We start from the raw sequence: 18,483 nt of genomic DNA, 5'->3' as shown, positions 1-18,483 counted from the left end.
GCAGCGTGAGCATTGTGTCCTGGGTCCTGCATGGCCCGGGGAAGGTAAGGAGAGGGGAGGACTGGGCTTGATGTTTTTTCCCCTCTCCTCCTGTTTTGGCCATCTTGATTCGACAGGCCTTTTCCTCGTGCTCTGTGCTTTTGTTGTGTGGCCTCTCTGCTTCTTGTCGTGGGGTGACAGTGGCAGAGAGTCTTTGAAAGTGCGGGGGCTCTGTTCTGTCGCAGGCATGTCACATAAAACCCGCTCCTCAGACACACACAGCCCAGGATGCACCGGATGTTAGCTGCATGCTCTGGGGGAAGGTAAGGAGAGGGGAGGACTGTGCTTGATATTTTTCCCCTCTCCTGCTGGTATGGCCATCTTGACTCCTTCAACATGCCGTTTCCTCGTGCTCTGTGTACACATCTTTATTGGAAATAATGGCAAGCACTTGGCAGTATGGCCTAGCCTTCCCTTTTTGTTGTGAGGCCTCTCTGCCTCTTGTCGTGGGGTGACAGTGGCAGAGAGTCTTTGAAAGTGCGGGGGCTCTGTTCTGTCACAGACATGTCACATACCACCCGCTCCTCAGACACACGCAGCCCAGGATGCACCGGATGTTGGCTGCATTCTTTGCGTGCAGCCTGCGAAAACGGCACAGATTTGGACGCGTCTGCAAGCGGCCGGAAGAGTACCGGCCTGGCATAGTCTACACTTTGGGTTCGAGTCTCTGCGGTGCTGACTCAGCCCTTCAACCTTCCTAGACCAACGCATTGGAACGATTTAGAGCTTGGGGCTACCAGCTACTGGATACAGGGCTCAATCCACCTCTCAGCAATGTGGCGAGTTAGTGGTGTGTTTGGGTCTGTGCAAGCTATGGACGCAGACTCCTTGTCCTGTCCTCTTCCTCTGAACTGCATGAGGGAAGGTCAAAGGAGATGATTTTCTTTTCTCTTGTCCGGCATGGAATTATAGAAAATGCATCATGGAAGTAATGGCCATTCAGAGGGTTCCCAGTGTCTCTTCTTTTAGGGCCTAGGTCCTCCGGTGCCGACGTGTTGCTTTCACGCCTCCTCTCAGACTTGTGGGAAGTGATATGGCACATGGTGGCACATGTCTGTGCTTAGAGGGGTTCTCAGAGCCCCTGGTGTCGGTGGAGGGGGATGTCACTTCAGTGGGTTTTTCCAGCGTAGGAATACCCCAGGTGGTGGGTTGCCTTTCATGTCTGCTATCCGGGATGGATTGCTTTGCCCCGCTTTGTGACAGTACTCTGCCCTTTTGACGCCAGCCTGGTGGCTCCTCTGTCGGCTGGGGGAGGGGAGGGCATGGTCTGCTGGACTTCTGGGCTGTCCTGTATCTTCCTTTTGATAAATGGGATCTTTTTGTGGGCTGACAAGCATGCTGTTATATTGTGGCGCAGGCATGCTTCAACATCCTGTGATTTTCCTCTGGTGCAAGTGCAGTGACTGGCGGTTTTCCCTGGCTCCTCGTCTCTATCTTCTCGGAGGTGTATGGGACCGGTGGGGTTCGGCTTCCTGGGTAATGGGCTCCTTCCGGAGGGGGGTATCAGTTGCAGTTCCTGTCTCCTCCTGTCCAGGTTTGCATGGTTAGGACTTTAGTACACAGTTCACGGTCCAAGTGGTTGGCCATGGGATCAGTTCTCTCCGAACGATTGTTGTGGGTTACCGTCTTGCCCATTCCTCTCCCTGTTCAGGGTCAAGTTTTCTACTGGTCCCTATGCCTTCTAGGATGTGTCAACTGCTTATGGGTCTCAAGACCCTGCACTGCTTGTCCGGACGTCTGGGGAGAGCGTACTCTGGATGTTGTGCAGGGGGGGGGGGGCGCTTGCTGGCTGGTTTGGGCTGGGTTCTCAGAAGGCAGTGTGTCTCGGCTCGCCTGTTGCTGAAGTTACGGGGCACGTGGCGTCTTGCGTGTTTTCCGGTTCCTTGAGCCCGTCTTCGGTTACGTCCCCTGGTGTCTTATACTCTCTTCCACTGGCTTCCGACGTCTCGGCTTTCGTAGTTGTGTTTTCAGTGTCCCCAGCGCTGCGAGTCTCCCTGCTGTGGTGGCGGGGGGTTTCAGGTCTACATGCTGAGGTGTGCATGGTCCATCCTCCTGTGGCCTCTCTTACTACCGACGCCGGCAGAAAGGGTCTACATTGGGGGTCCTCTCAGCTCAAGGGTTGTGAGATCTGGGGAGAGCCGGCGATCATCCAATTGGCAAGAGTTGTGCCATTGTCCAAGCTCTGGTGTACTACAAGGAGTTGCTGGACGGTCGGCAGTTTTGATCCGATCGGACAATACAACGGCCTTGGCATATGTCAACTGCAAAAGGGGTTCTGGCCGCTCCTTGAATGCTCTGGCAGCACTGATAGGCACCTGGGAGAAATCTCATCTGGTGTCTCTGGTGGCCTCACGTATCAGAAGGGTGGACAATGTTCAAGCGGATCTTCTCAGACGCCGGTTTTCACACCTCGGCGGAACTGGTCCTGTTGGCCCAGGTCTTTGCGGTGACCTGTGTCAGATTAGGGTCCCGGGTTCTAGACCTGTTTGCATCCCCGGCCTCAGCAGAAGTTCCTCTCTTCTGCTCTCGGTTCCAGGCCGGGGGGATTGGGGGATGGACGCCCTCTCAGTGGTCTTGGGGTTTTCCTTTATGCCTTTCCGCCTATTCCCCTTCTGCCCCGGGTGGGTTGGTGCATCAGAATGTCCAGGGTGACTGTGTTGTTGTTAGCTCAGTTCTGGTCCCGCCGGAGTTGGCTCCCCTCTCTGTTGGAGCTTCGGTCCTAGGAACCTTGGCTGGTTCCGAGGTGGCCTTGTCCCCTTCAAGGGGATCTGTGGTTGGAATTCCACTGGATGCAATGGGCAGTGTGGCTATTGCTCGGTCTAGGTTGATATCTCAGGGGTTCTCAGATCCTGTAGTTGAGTACATAATGGATGCTCTTAGATCCTCCACTCTGAAGGTGTTCGGCAGGCATTGGGGCCATTTCCGAGACTGGTATGGGCGGTCTGGGATCCCTCCCCTGCGTTCTGGCCTCTGCTATCCTTTGATTCCTCCAGAAGGGCTTTTGACAGGGGCCTGGCAGTTTTTTTTCCCAGGCTTCACTCTCAGTGGGCCTCCATGAAATTGATTTTGGGGACTCTGATGGTCACTTGGATGGGGAGGTGTTGGTGGGGAAGTTGCTCCAGGGTTTTTCTTCTTCCCGTCCTTGTGCTGATAAAGGGCTTCCCCCTTGGGATCTCCCTCTTGTATTACGGTTCCTTCAAGGGCCTCCTTTTGAGCCCTTTTCCGAGATTGATATCAAACATCTTACACTGAAATCTGCTTTTCTTATTGCCCTCGCTTCTGCCCGTAGGCTTGGGGAGATTGGGGCTCTCTTATGTCACCCTCCTTTCCTGAGGGTGCTGCCAGACTCGGTGCTGCTGAGGTGTGGTCCGAAGTTCCTCCCTTAAATTGTATCTCGGTTTTCACACCTCTCAGGATCTGGTTCTCCCTGACTTCTTTCATGATCCGAGAATGCATGAGGAGGTGGCTTGGCTTAACATTATGTCCAGCGGGACGTGTTGGAGTATTTGGCTAGGTTTGTTTTTTTTTCACCAATCTGATAGTCTTCTGATTGCTTGTGGTCCGGCTGGGGCTGGGCATAACACATCTGTGATTTCCATTTTCCGATGGTTCCGGGTTGTGATCTCCAGGGCCTGTGTGGCTTTTGGCTTGCCTGTGCCTGCGCACGATCAGGGGCGGTCCACCAGGGGTTTGGCGGCTTCCTGGGCCGATGCAAGGAGGGTTTTCTCTGCAAGAGATTTGAATGGCTGCCGCCTTGGCTGGTCTAGGGATTTTCATCAACCGCTATGGGTTGAGTTTCTCCCACTCGGGGGGTTGGTTCCTTCGTGGTTGGAGTTTTATCTGTGGGGATATGAATTAAGAGTTATTGTGGGTGTGTTTGCTGCACTGTCTTTAGCTCTGTGTCTCATTGGGACCTTTTCCCCGTTGCTGCTTTGGTATACCTCATGAAGTAAGTACTGGGACGAGGAAGAGTGGACGTGGAGGTAATGCTCTGATTACTTACCGGTAATCTTCATTACTCCTAGTCCTACTCTTCCTCGTCACAGTACCGACGACCCTCCTCACCCTCCCTGCAGGGAAGGTCCCATGCTCTGGCTTGGTAATATGAAACTGAGTGACGTGGATGTGGGGGATGAGTTATAGGAATTTAAAGAAATAGAAGAAGGTCCTGTGTCGGAGGCAGGGGCCTCATTAAGTAAGTACTGTGACGAGGAAGAGTAGGACTAGGAGTAATGAAGATTACTGGTAAGTAATCAGAGCATTAACCTTGAGGCAGGAATTGTGACGCACTTTTCTGATACCCGCCTCCCTTCACACAGCACCTGCTGCAAAAACTGACATGTTCTTTAATTTGCTCATTCGAAATCTCCCAAAAATATCGCTGCACGTTGGCAATGCCCACCATCCGGTGTTCGAAAAGTGCATCAAGTCCTAGGATATGTGCAGGATACATGATGTCCGATTCCACCATCAAGAACCCCCCCACGCCCCGCCCCACAATCTGCGCTGCAACTGGAGGTTGAATGGTAAATGAATCTCGCAGACAGTAAGTGGGCAGCACATGAGAGTGTGCTATTAACTAGAAAGTAGGGAGTAGTGAAAAAATGCTCTACAATGTTACAGTCCATTTCTTCTTTTATACATATAAATTACTTGCGGGTTAAGCAATCTCCTGGGACAGAGCTAGGGCAACCCTTCACTTCACAAGTTCAAAACCTTGTAGGCCGACTCGGATGTTTAACTTTCGAGGTCGATACAGTGAATAGCATTACAGTGGGTAAGGATAACAGATAGAACTGCAGTGCTGAGAAGAGGGAGGGAAGATCAAGAAGCGCTATAGACGAACCTGATATTATTATTTTAAAAATTACATTTAAAGCTTAAGTTAACATTTTTGACTCTATTGCTTTAACAGACAATTTAAAGTTAATTATATTTATACTTTTAAAAAAAGTTAAAATATCAATGTGCCGTTGAGAGTAATATGCGCTACTATTGATATATGCTTCTGATTGTGATTTTAATCGGTTCTTTGACTTACTATTTTTAAATGTACAAAGGAGCTTCATGCCGAGTTTTAAACAGTTTTGTGAGGAAAGTCATTTGCATTTTTAAGCATTTAAAAATTCTATTTAGGCTAGGAAACTCACATTGTCATAAATACAGTACAGAGAAATTGCGGGTATAGAAAATAGGACCCGTCAATCTATCCACGTAGACAGCAACTGGTCAGGCAATAAGCGTGCTTTACTGCGATCCAGCCAGACCTGCCAACTAATATGACCAGGCTGACTGCTGTACACAGATTTCCAGTAAAAACGCTGTTTGTTCTTCCTGTGTTACAGAAATATCTTCTCCGGGCTCGACATTATTTCCACTGCTGTGGTTACTATTCTCAGGACATCTAGCACTGCTGCTCGTCACCCACATAGGGCTAATTTCCATCGCCTGCATGTGGCTGAATAGCTGCATGCTGTGAAACACTACAACAACACATTCCTAAGCGCCTACAGCTGCTAAGCAACTCCTTCTCTCCCTGATCCACGTGAAAAAGGCACATTATTATGACTAAGATATGATAGGTTATTTATAACGCGCTTAATACCCAGAGGTTTCTAAGCGCGGACCCGGGGATCGAACCTGTGGTGCTCCATTTCGTCTTGCTTCCAAAGTGAGCATGTTGCCCCTGAGGTTAGTTAGGTATCCTCCCAAGACAGAAATTTAAATAGAACAACGCCAACACCTCGTACCTTAGATTCACAGACATTCACATCTTCAATTATATGGCCCAGGGTGTGCACTATGTATCTCAAATTTCTAGTCTTGCTTGAACCAGTTTGAGGAAAATTTGAAACAACCAAATTCTGGGTGGTTTGAGGATCTTGGAACGTTGTAATTGTTTATTTATACAGCGCTTACACACAGGTGGAGTGCTTCAAAGCGTTTCAAGGCTGGAAGGGAACAAGGGAATACAGAAATAATTCTTAGGCCTTGAAGTTTCCAAATAATCTAAAACAGAAAACAGAAAAACAAGCATGCTAGGCCTGACGGCATTTCTCCTAGTGCAAGTGCATGAAGCATTACAGTTGCGACCAAGCTAGGGAGGGGGGAAAGAAAGAAAAAGGGGTAGGACAGGACAGACGAACTTACTAGTCCTAGTACATTTAGGTCATGCATGCATACACAAGGAGGTGCGAGGAAGAGAGGGTGGGGGGAACAAACGTGTCCAGTCAAATAGGGCTCTGAGTTAAGTGCAGAGAGGTTGCCTCACTCATGGAGCGTAAGCAGAAGTGCAGTAATGCTGACCATAGTGCAGAGGCCCGGAGGCAAGTGCAAAGACTGGCGTGGCGGTGGGGGGGTTGGGACCTGTAATGCTCTGTAGGTAAACCAGGCAACCAGTCAGCAAAAACTGAACAGAGTTAGTGTGGAAGAAAAAAAGTGAGGTTAGCAGGGGAAAGGCAGAGATGAAGCAAGAGAAGAGGGAGATCTTGAAAAGTTTCCGGAACTTAAGGTGCTCCGGCTCAAGACGGAGAGAGGCAGGGAGGCTGCACCATAGGGAGGCACCTGCAGAGGATAAAGATCTACCCCCAAATCTCTGTTTGTGAAAGTGGCTCACCCGCAGGGAGTTGGAGGAGGATGAGCGGAGGACCCTGGAGGGAAAGTATTTAGGAAGAGAGTGTTATAGATAGTGTGTGCCCCGGCCCCAGAAAAGATATCTTTTACCCGAATACCCGGATATAGGCCTAACTCAGCCTTTCACCATAGGAGGATCATTTTTGAAATCCTCATACGAATAGCAAATTTTGCAAACATTGAGATAATGTTTCTAAAAAAATGTTTTTGATCCAAAATCAAGACTCTTTGTTTCTCACCAAGAAAGCAATAGAAACTCGGTGACACTTGTTACATTGAACGACACCTTAACTAAGGTGTGCAATTGGGAACTGAACTACGTTACCTAATTGGCTCTTCCTTTGTTTGTTGGATGGTGTTTATGATCACATTTGATGTATGATGATTTAATTTGTTCCCTGCACTTTTGAGATTTTTCAGTGATATTGCTCTGTGATTTAGTACTGTTATGCCAAACAGTTTTCTTTGTTTTCAGCACATGTGAATTAAAATATCTTATGATTTTTTACTGTTTATTTGTTTATTAGTCTCAACAGTTTTGATATATTAGAATTGCATTAACTTCTCACTGAGCATACTTTCCCTCCATTAGCTTCAACTATCCATAGATACTTCTAAATAATTAATCTGGATGATTGAAGTTCTAACGTGATACCCGCGAAGTAAAGTAGGGTAGCTTTAGCATTAGTTTCACTTAATCTCTTTTTTACGGTCGGGATACACCAATATTAGTATATACCCCGGTACCAGAAAGCCTTGTGGATTATGCAGAGGCCCTTGAACTTGATTCTTGCAGCCACATGGAGCCAATGGAGGGATTTCAGCGCAGGAGAGATGCGGTCCCTGGGCTTTAGGCCAATGATAAGTCTTGCGGTTCTGGTCTGGATGAGTTGTAGAGGACGGAGAGTAGAAATAGGAAGATAGAGAAAGAGGCTGTTGCAATAGTCCAGTATCTCTGAATATTACGCTCTACCTCACTGAGCTAGTAGCTACTTCCAGTTAGATTTGCATGAAACTTAAATGGTGTGCAGCCGCAATGGTCAACTGACATGACTGGAGCCCCCAGTCACCAAAACAGAATACATAAAATGAGTAATTGTCCTTGACCACTCACGCATTCACCAAATACTTATTACACGTTTGTAATGTCTTTTACACAATAAACATTTTAACAGAACATCCAGAAGTTATCCATTTCTTTTTTAATGATGGTATCTCAGTAATGTGCCAACACGTGTTTCGACCCTCCCACAAGTTCTTCTTCATGGCTACAATACCAATACATAATTGTTACAGTGGCAATGACCAAGCCAAATCAAATGTATACATTACCAAACAGATTTGCATACAATTTCCACCAAAACGTAACAGTATCAGCATTTTCCAGCAAACAGATGGAGATTGGGCGATAGTTTGCCAGAATAGACGGGTCGGCAGAGGGTTTGTTGAGCAGAGGGTGCACAAGAGAGCGCTTGAGAGGAGAAGGTGAAAACTCCAGTGGCGAAAGAGAGATTGCATAGGTGGGCCATGGCTGGAGCCAGAGTGTCAATATTGTCCTTGATGGTTTTGGAGGAGCAGGTGTCCACCTGTTTGGAAGAGGCTTACATAGATCGGACTAGTCTAGAGACCTCATCAGGTGTGGCAGGGGAGAGAAGGAGAGAAGAGGGGGAGAGTGGGGGCAGCCGAAGGGGGCCCAAGAGATGTTGATGCAGGAGGGGGAGCGGAAAAGAGAGAGAGCAGGATGTCCCGTGTTTTGGTGGTGAAATGTGCAGCCAGCGCCGAGCAAAGGGCCTTGGTGAATGCAGTAGGTGATGCGGCTGCAGTAGGGTTGGACAGCTCCTTGCAGACTTTATAAAGTTCGGCCGTGTTGTTAGATGCCGCAGCGATGCATGCTTGAAAAGATGAGGAGAGAAGAGGCCAGGTCAGCCCATTCTGAGAGGAAGAGCGTGGACTGGCCCGGCAGCCGATAGAAGGTCGCCAGAGTTAGTGAGGTGACAGGGGAGAGAGAGAACCTGCAGACCAGGCATTCAAAGGAGGATTACACCTGAGTGGGAATAATCGAAACAGGGATCCACTCCGGAAAGATCAAGGCTACTCCACCTCCTCGCATGTTGGGATTGGGCACAGAGAGGATCTTGTAGCCTTCAGGGAGAAGTGTGTCAAAACTCATGACAGAGCTGTGCTTAAACCATGTCTTAGTAAGAGCAAGAACATCAAGTTGAAGGAAGTGGCGGATGTCAGAGGAGTGCTTGACAGCAGAGCAAGAGTTTAGTGTGACAAAATGGAGCAAGTTGCCACTTTTGAAAGACTTACGGGGGGGCAGGAGACAAAGGTCCCCCCTGTAAGTGGTAAGAGTGCCTGAGAGATACAGGTAGGAGGCGGAAGAGGAAGCAAGGATGACAAGGGTGTCAGTGAGGAGGGTGCAGGCAAGGGAGCCAGGATAGTGGAAAATGGCAAGGGAGTCAGTGTGGGAGGGGCCGCAGGAGGCAAGGGAGCTCCAGATGCAGTGGCAGTGGGTGGCCAGGGAAGCAGGGTGGAAGAAGCTGCTGACGTTGTCAGTGTAGTGGGAGTAGGCAAGGGAGCCTGTGCAGTTGAAACCGACAAGGGGGGAGTTGAGAAGGAGGTGGTGAGGTTGGTAGGGGCAAAGAAGCCAAGGTGGGAATAGTTGGCAAGGGAGCCTTGGTGGCTGTAGAGGTAGGTGGCAAGGGAGCCAGTGAGGAGGAAAATTGATAAGGCGAGGAAGGAGCCTATCAAAAAGTAAGAAGTTGGTTTGAGGCCCTTTTACCAGGATGGTACCATTTCGATAGACATTTATGATGGCCCTGGAGGTGGAAAAGGAGGCAAGAAGGAGAGAGCAGAGCGGCCAAATGGAGAGTCCATAGGTCGGGAGCAGGAACGACAAAGAGTATGTCGGTGAGAGTCTCTCTGGCAGAAGCACTGACGTAGGTGTCAGCGATAGGAAGGCCTGGGTTGGAGGCTTCAAGGCTTCAAGCTTTTTCAGTTTTTTACAGGTGCAAAAGTTGAAGGGTTCGAGGTAGACAAGAGTCAGGCAGCTGCCATCCCTGTAGGTTCTTGTTTTTTCCTATTCAAGCTGGAGCTCCTGCTTGCAGCAGAAAAAGAAAATAATTGGGGGCAGTTTGAGTACCCCTAAACACAGTCCCATCCTTTGATGCCTCCTACACAGAATCCGGCATGGGTATTCCCCAAACGCCTGTGACAGAATGTCATCAGCTGAGGTAGACAATTCCAAGCTTTTTTGATTTTTGTAAAAGAAAATTATAATAGTAATTCTGCCTTAGAAAGTGAGCTCTGCTAAACAGGCTCACTTTCATAATGCTCCATTCTGTAAAGTACAGTGCTAACATGCAACTCTGCTGAGGCTGCCCGCTGACACGCTTAGCAGCTGTCCTGTAGGTTGGCAACATGACGGCTACCGATAATACATTTCTGCCAACAGCATGCTGGAAACCAACGTAACTGGTTGAAATTGAAAGGACAGAGGTAATGGTGGTAGGGGCCCCTCCTGATCCCACACTTTGGGTGTCTTCCTTCTGGCCCTCTTCTCTTGGTATTCTTCCTGTGCCAGCGTCTAAGGTGAGGAATTTGGGAGTCATTCTTTCATCTTCTCTTTCTATGAAAGAGCAAGTATCTGCCGTATGCAAAGCTTGTCATTTCCACCTTAAAATCCTAAAAAAGGTGCTCCCTCTGTTACCAGCTACTCTTCATCCGCGGGTGGTTGCAGCCTTGGTGTTGAGTAGACTTGATTATTGTAACTCTCTATATCTGGCTCAGCCCAAGAGCATGATCCAATGGCTACAACGTTCACAGAATTTAGCCGCCCGGGTGGCCACAGGGTCTCTGTATGGGGTCCATAGTTCCCCTGTGCTACGTACTCTCCATTGGCTTCCTGTCATGCAGCAGATTAAGTTAAAGGCTTCATGTATTGTACATTGGGCGCTGCATGGGCAGGGGGCAGAGTACTCCAGTCTAAATTTACTCTGTACCTCCCCACTCGACATCTGTGCTCAGCCTCTGCTGGCCTGCAGTTGGTTCCGACGTTTCGAAGGTCACGTATTGGAGGATTTTCGATCATCGCCACTCAAATGTGGAATGACCTGCCTGGGACAGTAAAAAACTTGTCAAATAATCTGCAGTTTAGGAGAGCGCTCAAAACATGCATGTTTTAGGTTTCCAGTCTTTTGGCTAATAACTGCTGTCCTCCTCTCTTAGCGCCAAGATACCTCCGGGTGAATGTTGCGCTCTACAAATTACACTAATGTAACATAACATAACAACGTTGTAAAAGTCTGCAGATGCTCTTGATAGCAGGAAAACCCTTATCCGAATAATATTTAATTGTACAACCCCAAGGCCTGGTGGCAGATTCATGGATAAAAATAAGCCATATCTGGTTTGATATGATGGCCCCAGGGAATATGCTGTTATACACGCCTGATTTCATTTTATTGTCAGCCTAGTTTCCAGTGACTCCATCAACCGTCAGAGTTTTGTGTACCATCATTTGGGTCCAGCTTTACAAGTTCTGTTTGTTCTCTCTGGGAAGGCTTGTCACCTTCCCAAGAGGACAGGATATACCATGTGCTGTCCCATGTGGTAAGGAGGGGAACAGTGTTTTAAAAGAACGCCCTGCCAATACAATTAAATGATCATACCAATGTGTTAATTACTGGAGTCTCTTTGATATAAGGCAGACGGGAGAGGGAGGAGTCAAAGTCGCACAGAAGAGAAGTTACAGCCAGGAGAGGGGACCCACCATCTTGGAATCCCCTAGGACACTCACACCTCTTGTCACCCATTCCTGCTGACAAAGCTCTCTTGAATGTAAATCACCAAGCAAAGATTGCCTTCACAGCAGCCAGGATTGGACCCGTAATCCATTGGCAGCCTCTGACTCGACCTGTTAGAAAGCACTAAGAAGCCTGGCCACCCATGAAGAAGATACAAGTATTCACAGAGGTTCTGTCTCCCTGATCTGTTTTTAAGGGACATAGTGACAATTTCATATCCCATTCCATACCTTTTTAAGGCGTTCCCTTGAACTTGAACATTGCAGCAGAAACGTTTGCCTGTCGACCCCTGGCTTCAAACCTAGAGTGACCTTTCATCTCAAAGTCTGTATATTCTTTATCTTCCTTTACGGGGCTGGGTTCGAGTGTTTTTAATAGTGTGTTTGTATTTTTAGTTTAATGAGTGCCTATTTTTTATAGAACCTTGATTGGACATGTCCTTTATTGTGGTACCACATTACTATTGTTGTTTGGATGCTTCTTTGCTAGCACAAATCCCTCTTGAAGAGTATAGACGCCCCGAGGTCCATGCTACCATAAAAAGGCATAGGAGGTGTACCTTTCATGTTGTGCCTGTTTCAGCTTTATGACTAAGATCACTGCTGGATTGGTAGTAGTGCAGGACTGAGTAGGAGTTTAGAAATCAATACTCATCCCTGAACCCCTGCAGAGCAGTAACCATTTCGTCAGAGCCCCTCCCACCCACCAAACACTGTGGTATCACTTTTTTCACTTCTCTGTGAGGAGCAAAAGCCATGATTCACCAGTGATGCTCCCTGAGTGAACTAAGATAGTTCAGCCTGGTGTGTGAACTACCTAAATGGTCAATATATATGCACACACACACCAACACTGTTGTCTATTAAAACATGCATAAGGGAGCCTTTTGTATAGTGTCAGAGACTGTTTTCACTTGCACCTATTGTGTAGGTGGCTGGGACTAAGACAATTCCTTTTAAAAAGCCCAGACCAGGATCAAACATCGATTCCGCACGAAAGCTTTATGTACGATTATAGTGGTCCAGTGAACGATTCCGTAACATCCTTACGCGAGCTGGAGAGCACGTGTGCGTTTCGTGACGTGTGCAACCGACTCCTACGTGATCAGCGCATAGTAGACTGCCACAATTGGAGGACCTGTGAATTTCTGTGAATTTCTATGTGAGCAGAAATTCTTCACTGAATGAAGCAGTTATGATAGCAAAAGGGACAGATAGACCAATCGCACCTAGATGACCACAGAAAAATGCCCACCACGTGGAAAGGACTGCATGGAGTGTGAAAAAACAGGGCGATGTGTGACGATGTGCAGAACAGGGCAGCCAAAGAAAGGGGCAAAGACTCAGAGAAGCTAGAAACAACAACAGCACGGTTGCTACTCAGCATTTCAGAAAAATGCAACAAAAATGCACCTAAAATCCATATTGCATGGTCACATCTGGTGACATTCAAATGCAGTTCCTGGTGGAGTCAAGTTTGCATCATACAATCATTCGAGAAGTCCCCTACTTTACCATGTTCCCTAAAATCAGAATTAAATTGAATCTCCAGGATATCGGTCTATTGGCATACAAAGGACACACCAATCAGGTGATGAAGTACAAGCTGTGTGACCTCAACTTTAAGAGTGGATCATGTAGGCATTTGTGTCCAAGAAGGGTCCTTTTTGTACCTCCTGTGGCTCGCTGCATCAGGAGACAGAGTGCTTGTTTGTATGTCTATGTTGCATTTTGATACAGTCTCCCACTGTGCTATGGGGTCTATTGGCTTTGCAGTGGTTGTAAAACTTGCTCTACTTTGCTTGCACCCCGCAGACTTTTTGTCCATCTTCACTACTGCACGCCGGTTTCTGGGTCATCAAGCTTGCTGCACACACTGAATTGGTATGGCGAGTGCTGGCTGATTCCTCATGATGAAAAAGAGGGAGGACCCTGCTGCAGTGTGTTGTTACAATCTTTACCACTCACTATAACCAGTTGTAGGGTCTTTCTTTCGTTTGCCTCTTCTAAGGTGAATTGAATATGGTGGAAGATGACGGCACATTTGGTTGTAGTCTTTCATAAGACTATCATTCCTATCCAGTTGAATGTGTGGACCATAAGTACTATTTCACCCTAAAGTAATATCCCTTTGGTACTGTTGAAAAAGGCAACATGTACAGCGACCCTCCCAATATGCACATGTATCACTCCCGGGTTACACCAGGCAGCGCGGCAGCGCCCCGCTTACCGAACAGATCAGAAAGATGGTGGATCTTGTCCTCTTGTTTCCAATGTCAGAATTGTTCTTGATGATGTGTGTCTTTAAGAGGGAGCAAACAATGTACTGTTTTATACTGTTTCTTTGTTGGGGCCCAAGAGTCCTTCCCTCGAGCATCCTGCCCTTTATGCTATTTTCTTTTACCTGTGTTTGTTGTTCGTTTGTATTTTTGTCTGTATAGCACCCTTATGCCTCTGTCAATTTAGCAGAAGGAAGACCGATTTTCGCCAAAGTCAGAAAACCAAGAAAGCAGGACAGTGTGGCTTGCTCTTGACAGTTCAAACCATGTAAGCCACTGTAATTTCTGCTAATGGTAAAGTTAAGCACATGTAATACTTTGCATTTGCAATTTAAACACTTTAATTATGACTCGGATATAAACACGAGTGCCAGGTATGTATTGCAATTGGCTGTATCTTATACAAGTATGATCATCCTATTCAGTACTCTCCATGTATGTCCTGATATGAATGGGGGTATACACAAGTAAGTCGGATATCCGGAAGGAGGGGGAGGAGTTCCCCAGAACTGTTGATGTGAAATTGATCACAGTCAATCAGTCATGAAGGAGAGGGCTCCTGACCAGAGCAAAGAGCCGGGTGACTTCGATCTGAACGGGATACCAAATATATCACAACACAGACAAAGGATGTTTGGTGCCCAAACGACTTTAGCCAACGTTCTTTTTCCCAGCATGCAATCTCTGGAAGAACAGGCCCCCTAGCGGCCAGACAGGCGGGTCGCGACAGGGAAACCTTTTATTTTTTATTTCACTTAATTTGATCCTTACCTTCTAAGGGTTTTCTGATGTCCAATGTTGAATTCCCTTCGTGACAAACAGCATCCGAAAAATTGGTCCCATGAGCCTTCTCTGCCTTTCCCAATGCAGTACAGCTTTAAAAAATAAATGAAATGTGTGTACAGCGGATGTACATTAAATACAGATAGTGCTTTCAAACAAGTACTGCTCTTATCTCTGCTGGTTTATTTTAATTTTATTGGGTATTTGTAAGGCGCCTATACAGCAAGTGGTCTTTCAAGGCGCCACAAGACAACAAAAGGTGGGGGAACATGGGAGAAAGATGCAATAACGGTCCTACTAGGCCTTGTGACATTCGGATCGTGCAAGTGCAGAACAAGAAGTGCGAGGGAAGGGAGACGGGGGAACGGCAGGCCAGCGTTGTTGGTTCTTTGTAAACGTTGTAAACATGGGCAACAACAAAAGCACAGTGCACAAAATAGCTGCCTGCACATATTATTCATGTCATGTCAATGTCAAAAGGTGTTGTATATAACACACAGCTGTCAATGGTATGACTTTGCACTACTGTACGCTTGCCCTGACTCTGGTGTTGGGTCCCTCACACCCTCAGTGTGGGGTGGGCGATGCCAGTTTAAAAGAGTCCAGCCTGAGTTAAATGTACCTGCAGGTTGTGGTTGTGTGGGCTGAGGCCGGACATATGCTTCATGCATGACTATTACTAATGTTATGCATCTGTGACATACATAGTGGCCAGTGCAGCACCAGTGGAATGTAGGGGTTAGTTAGAGATCACATAATGCTAACATACAAGATTTGCATAGGAGGTTGCTGAAGTGAAGTGGAAATAGGCTCAGGTGATGTAGAGGGGCTAGGTGTGTTAAATTAATGTCACTGCATAGGTGTGTGTGTGTCTGTTATGAGTGTAACTGTACAAAGAAGTGTGTCTTATAGAACTGCTGCATGGCTATACATAGGTTTCTGCAGTGCTTTAAGTGCGGGGAGAGATTGAGGGGGGCTGTGACAAGGGGCATGGCTTAAGAAATAATGGCCGTGGTTTAAGGGACAGGCAGTTTATGCGATTTCCAGATGCTAAAAAAAATAAAAAATACATAGCCTGGCAATGCGTGGTCGGTTGGCATGAAAATCGCACCTTTTGCAAGTTGGATGTGAGCGCCTACTACCAACACGTTTTCATTTCCACACACACACTAGGTGAACTCTGGTTGCAAACATGTTTCTGCATGGGAGGATCATGCTGAAGGGTGGGGGAGGGGGTAGGGGTGATGAACCCCCTGCAGGAAGCAGATACCAGGCATGGGGATCTAGCAAATGGTCACATGATTTAACAAATGTAACTACTTAAAGTGATATTTTAACAAACGAACTTACATAGGTTATTGCACACCAACCATACCAAAATACGTCATCAGCACCTGTACCTTCCAACCAACAGCACTAAAATTAACCCGCAGCTTGCGGTCCCCTTAACACATTCAAGTTGGGTAATATAAGTTCCTTGTTAAACTAGTGGGGCTGTTTTCTCTACCCTGCTGCAGCTGGATATAATGCTACCTGTTGCAAGAGAATGCATTACACCTGCGGCCCGAGGCTGCTCTGGGGGCGACAGCCTGTGAAAACTGCCCAAGCAACATTAATAGAGTGCTTTCCTTTTCAACCTCTTTTGCAAGTTATTTAACTTTGCAGAGGCAGCCCACAGCCATTCAGGACAAAAGCGGCTGTCCTTGTTAATCAATTGGGGGAGGGGGGGGGCGCTGTGGAGCACCCCAAGATGGCTGCCTAGCCTATTAGCTCCATGCGGCTAGGGCTGAAATCTACCTGGAACTGCGATACTTTGCATGCTGGACGCCTAATATTTCCCTGAATTGCAGTTCGCCTCCTCCTGCCTGTATCCTCCAAATTTGGGCCTGAATCGGACAACCGGGGCCCAGCTTCGGCTCCTGTGGTGGCGACTAGTGTTTGGCGCGCTGTGTCCTTGGTGGGCGGCCCACTCCCGCCCCCTTTCCTCCGGCTCCCTGTGACCTGTGGTGGTGCCTGTGTTAGGGCGCCCGAGTGCTCCAACCCTTGGGGCCCTGTGCTGGCGAGGACCGTGCGGGCTGCGTGGAGATCTGCCCTGCCCGCCGCGACTGACCTACCGCGGGATGCACCGTTGTGCGAGCAGAGCTTCAGCAGGGGCTTGCGCCGGAGCGCGCCCCGGCCCCTCTCTCCCCCCGCCGTCGGAGCCAAGTCCTATCGTCTGTGGACAGCACGTGTCTCCTGGCTGGAGCCTGACGCCCTCCCGGGTGCCGGGCGATGCGGGCCTGTGCTGGTAGCCCGTCTGATCAGGTGAGGTGTGGTGCCCGCATTCCGGCTAATTGTGTTGCCCACAGCTGTTGCCGCTCGATTGGCCCTCCCGCCTTGTTGCTCATGGGAGACACTCACACGGTCCCCCCTGCCCACCATGTGACTATTTGTGCCTCATTTGCCAACCTCAAGCCTGGGCTCAGGTGTGTCCGCCCTGATTCCACTAGACATACCACCACCCTGTAGTACTATGCCCTAAACTGCGCTGAGGCTCCCTCCACTAAGCCCACGGATCTAAGCAGTCTTTTGGACACTGTGTGTATAGCTCCCACCCTTTCGCCTGCAATTGCCGGGCTCTGGTCAGGATGGGCCCTGCCAGCCTTGATGAATCCAGCGCTTCTCACCCCTACAAGGGGTTCAAGCTTCAACTACTGCGGATCTGCTGGCTCACTTCTCCCCACCGTGTGTTGACAGCTGTCTCCCCCTAGACTATTGCTGCACCGCCTACTTGTGAGCTGGACCCATCAGTCTACAACTGCCCCTGGCTGCCCCTGGGCGGCCCGCGCCACACACTTGACTGCACCTTCACTGCTGCTGACTGTCCTCTCCGCGGCCAGTGTATCCTCCCGTCGCCGGGGTATCGCTGTCAGCATTTGATCTCTTTGTGGCCTATACTCTCCATACTATCATCTGCTCCTCCAGTGGGCCCCTGCCACACCTAGGCTTCCTCCAGCAATGTCAAGCCGATCCAAGGGAGCTGCTAACGGGGGCACCATGGACAAATTTTCTAAAGCAGTCCCGAGGGCTGAGGCGGGCCACGTGTCATCTCTCCAGGAGAAGCCCGAGTCGGACCCGCTTCCTGGGATTGTTGCGCCAGATCTTACGACACTGATGGAGTCAATGGCCAAAAACTTCGCCTCTTTTCACGAAAAGTTGGACGACATCAACGCAAATGTTGCCTCATTAAAAACCGGCGTCGACCAGGCGGGGTCCAGGATTACTGAAGCCGAAAATAAAATTTCTACCAATGAGGATGAAATACACACACTCCAAGACACTGTGGTCTCTCTGTCCCGAGACATGAAGAGTGTAAAGGCAAAATGTGATGATTTGGAATCTCGCTCCTGCAGAAACAACCTGCGCATTATTGGGGTTCCCGAGAATGGCCTTAAAGGGCAGATGGAAGATGCGGTAGAAAAACTACTCAAAGACCTGCTTGATAACCTGGCCCTCTCACCTTACTTCACTGTGGAGCGGGCTCACCGGGCCCTATCACCACGACCTAAGCCGGGCGATATCCCCAGGCTTATCATCGCCAAAATTCTTAATTACCGGGACAGAGACCTCATTCTCCGCCTGTCGCGAGAGAAGGGAGACCTACGCCTTGAGGCCCACACCATTAGAATTTTCCCGGACTTCTCAATAGCGGTACAGCAAGAAAGGCGTCAATTCCTTGGCGTCAAGAAACTACTTAGGGAGCGCAACGTCCCATATGCCATACTGTTCCCGGCGTGACTAAAACTCACCCACAATGGCAAATTGTACTTCTTCACTGTCCCAGACGAAGTGGTGAAATGAATCGAGTCACAAATACCACTTCATAACCCAGGAGGCGATCGCGCCAACGACAATTGACTATGAGCTGCCTAGCCCGAGGAGCCTCATTCTACCTCCTGATCC

At 48.5% G+C, this 18,483-nt stretch overlaps 1 protein-coding gene across 1 annotated transcript in view; it reads right to left on the bottom strand.

The window, feature by feature from the left end:
• The window catches only part of TNFRSF11A (TNF receptor superfamily member 11a), a 281,431-nt gene that overhangs the window by 72,075 nt on the left and 190,873 nt on the right, over positions 1 to 18,483 (bottom strand). Inside the window, exon 6 of the mRNA XM_069613673.1 lies at positions 14,530 to 14,633. Within this exon, the coding sequence (XP_069469774.1) occupies positions 14,530 to 14,633 (104 nt within the window). The remainder of the gene's footprint in view (positions 1 to 14,529; positions 14,634 to 18,483) is intronic.

The sequence above is a fragment of the Ambystoma mexicanum genome, chromosome 5p, assembly GCF_040938575.1.
Source record: "Ambystoma mexicanum isolate Mex_15411 chromosome 5p, UKY_AmexF1_1, whole genome shotgun sequence".
Taxonomy (NCBI): domain Eukaryota; kingdom Metazoa; phylum Chordata; class Amphibia; order Caudata; family Ambystomatidae; genus Ambystoma; species Ambystoma mexicanum.
The sequence above is the reverse complement of the archived record's forward strand: the minus strand, read 5'-3'. Positions and strand labels throughout refer to the sequence as shown.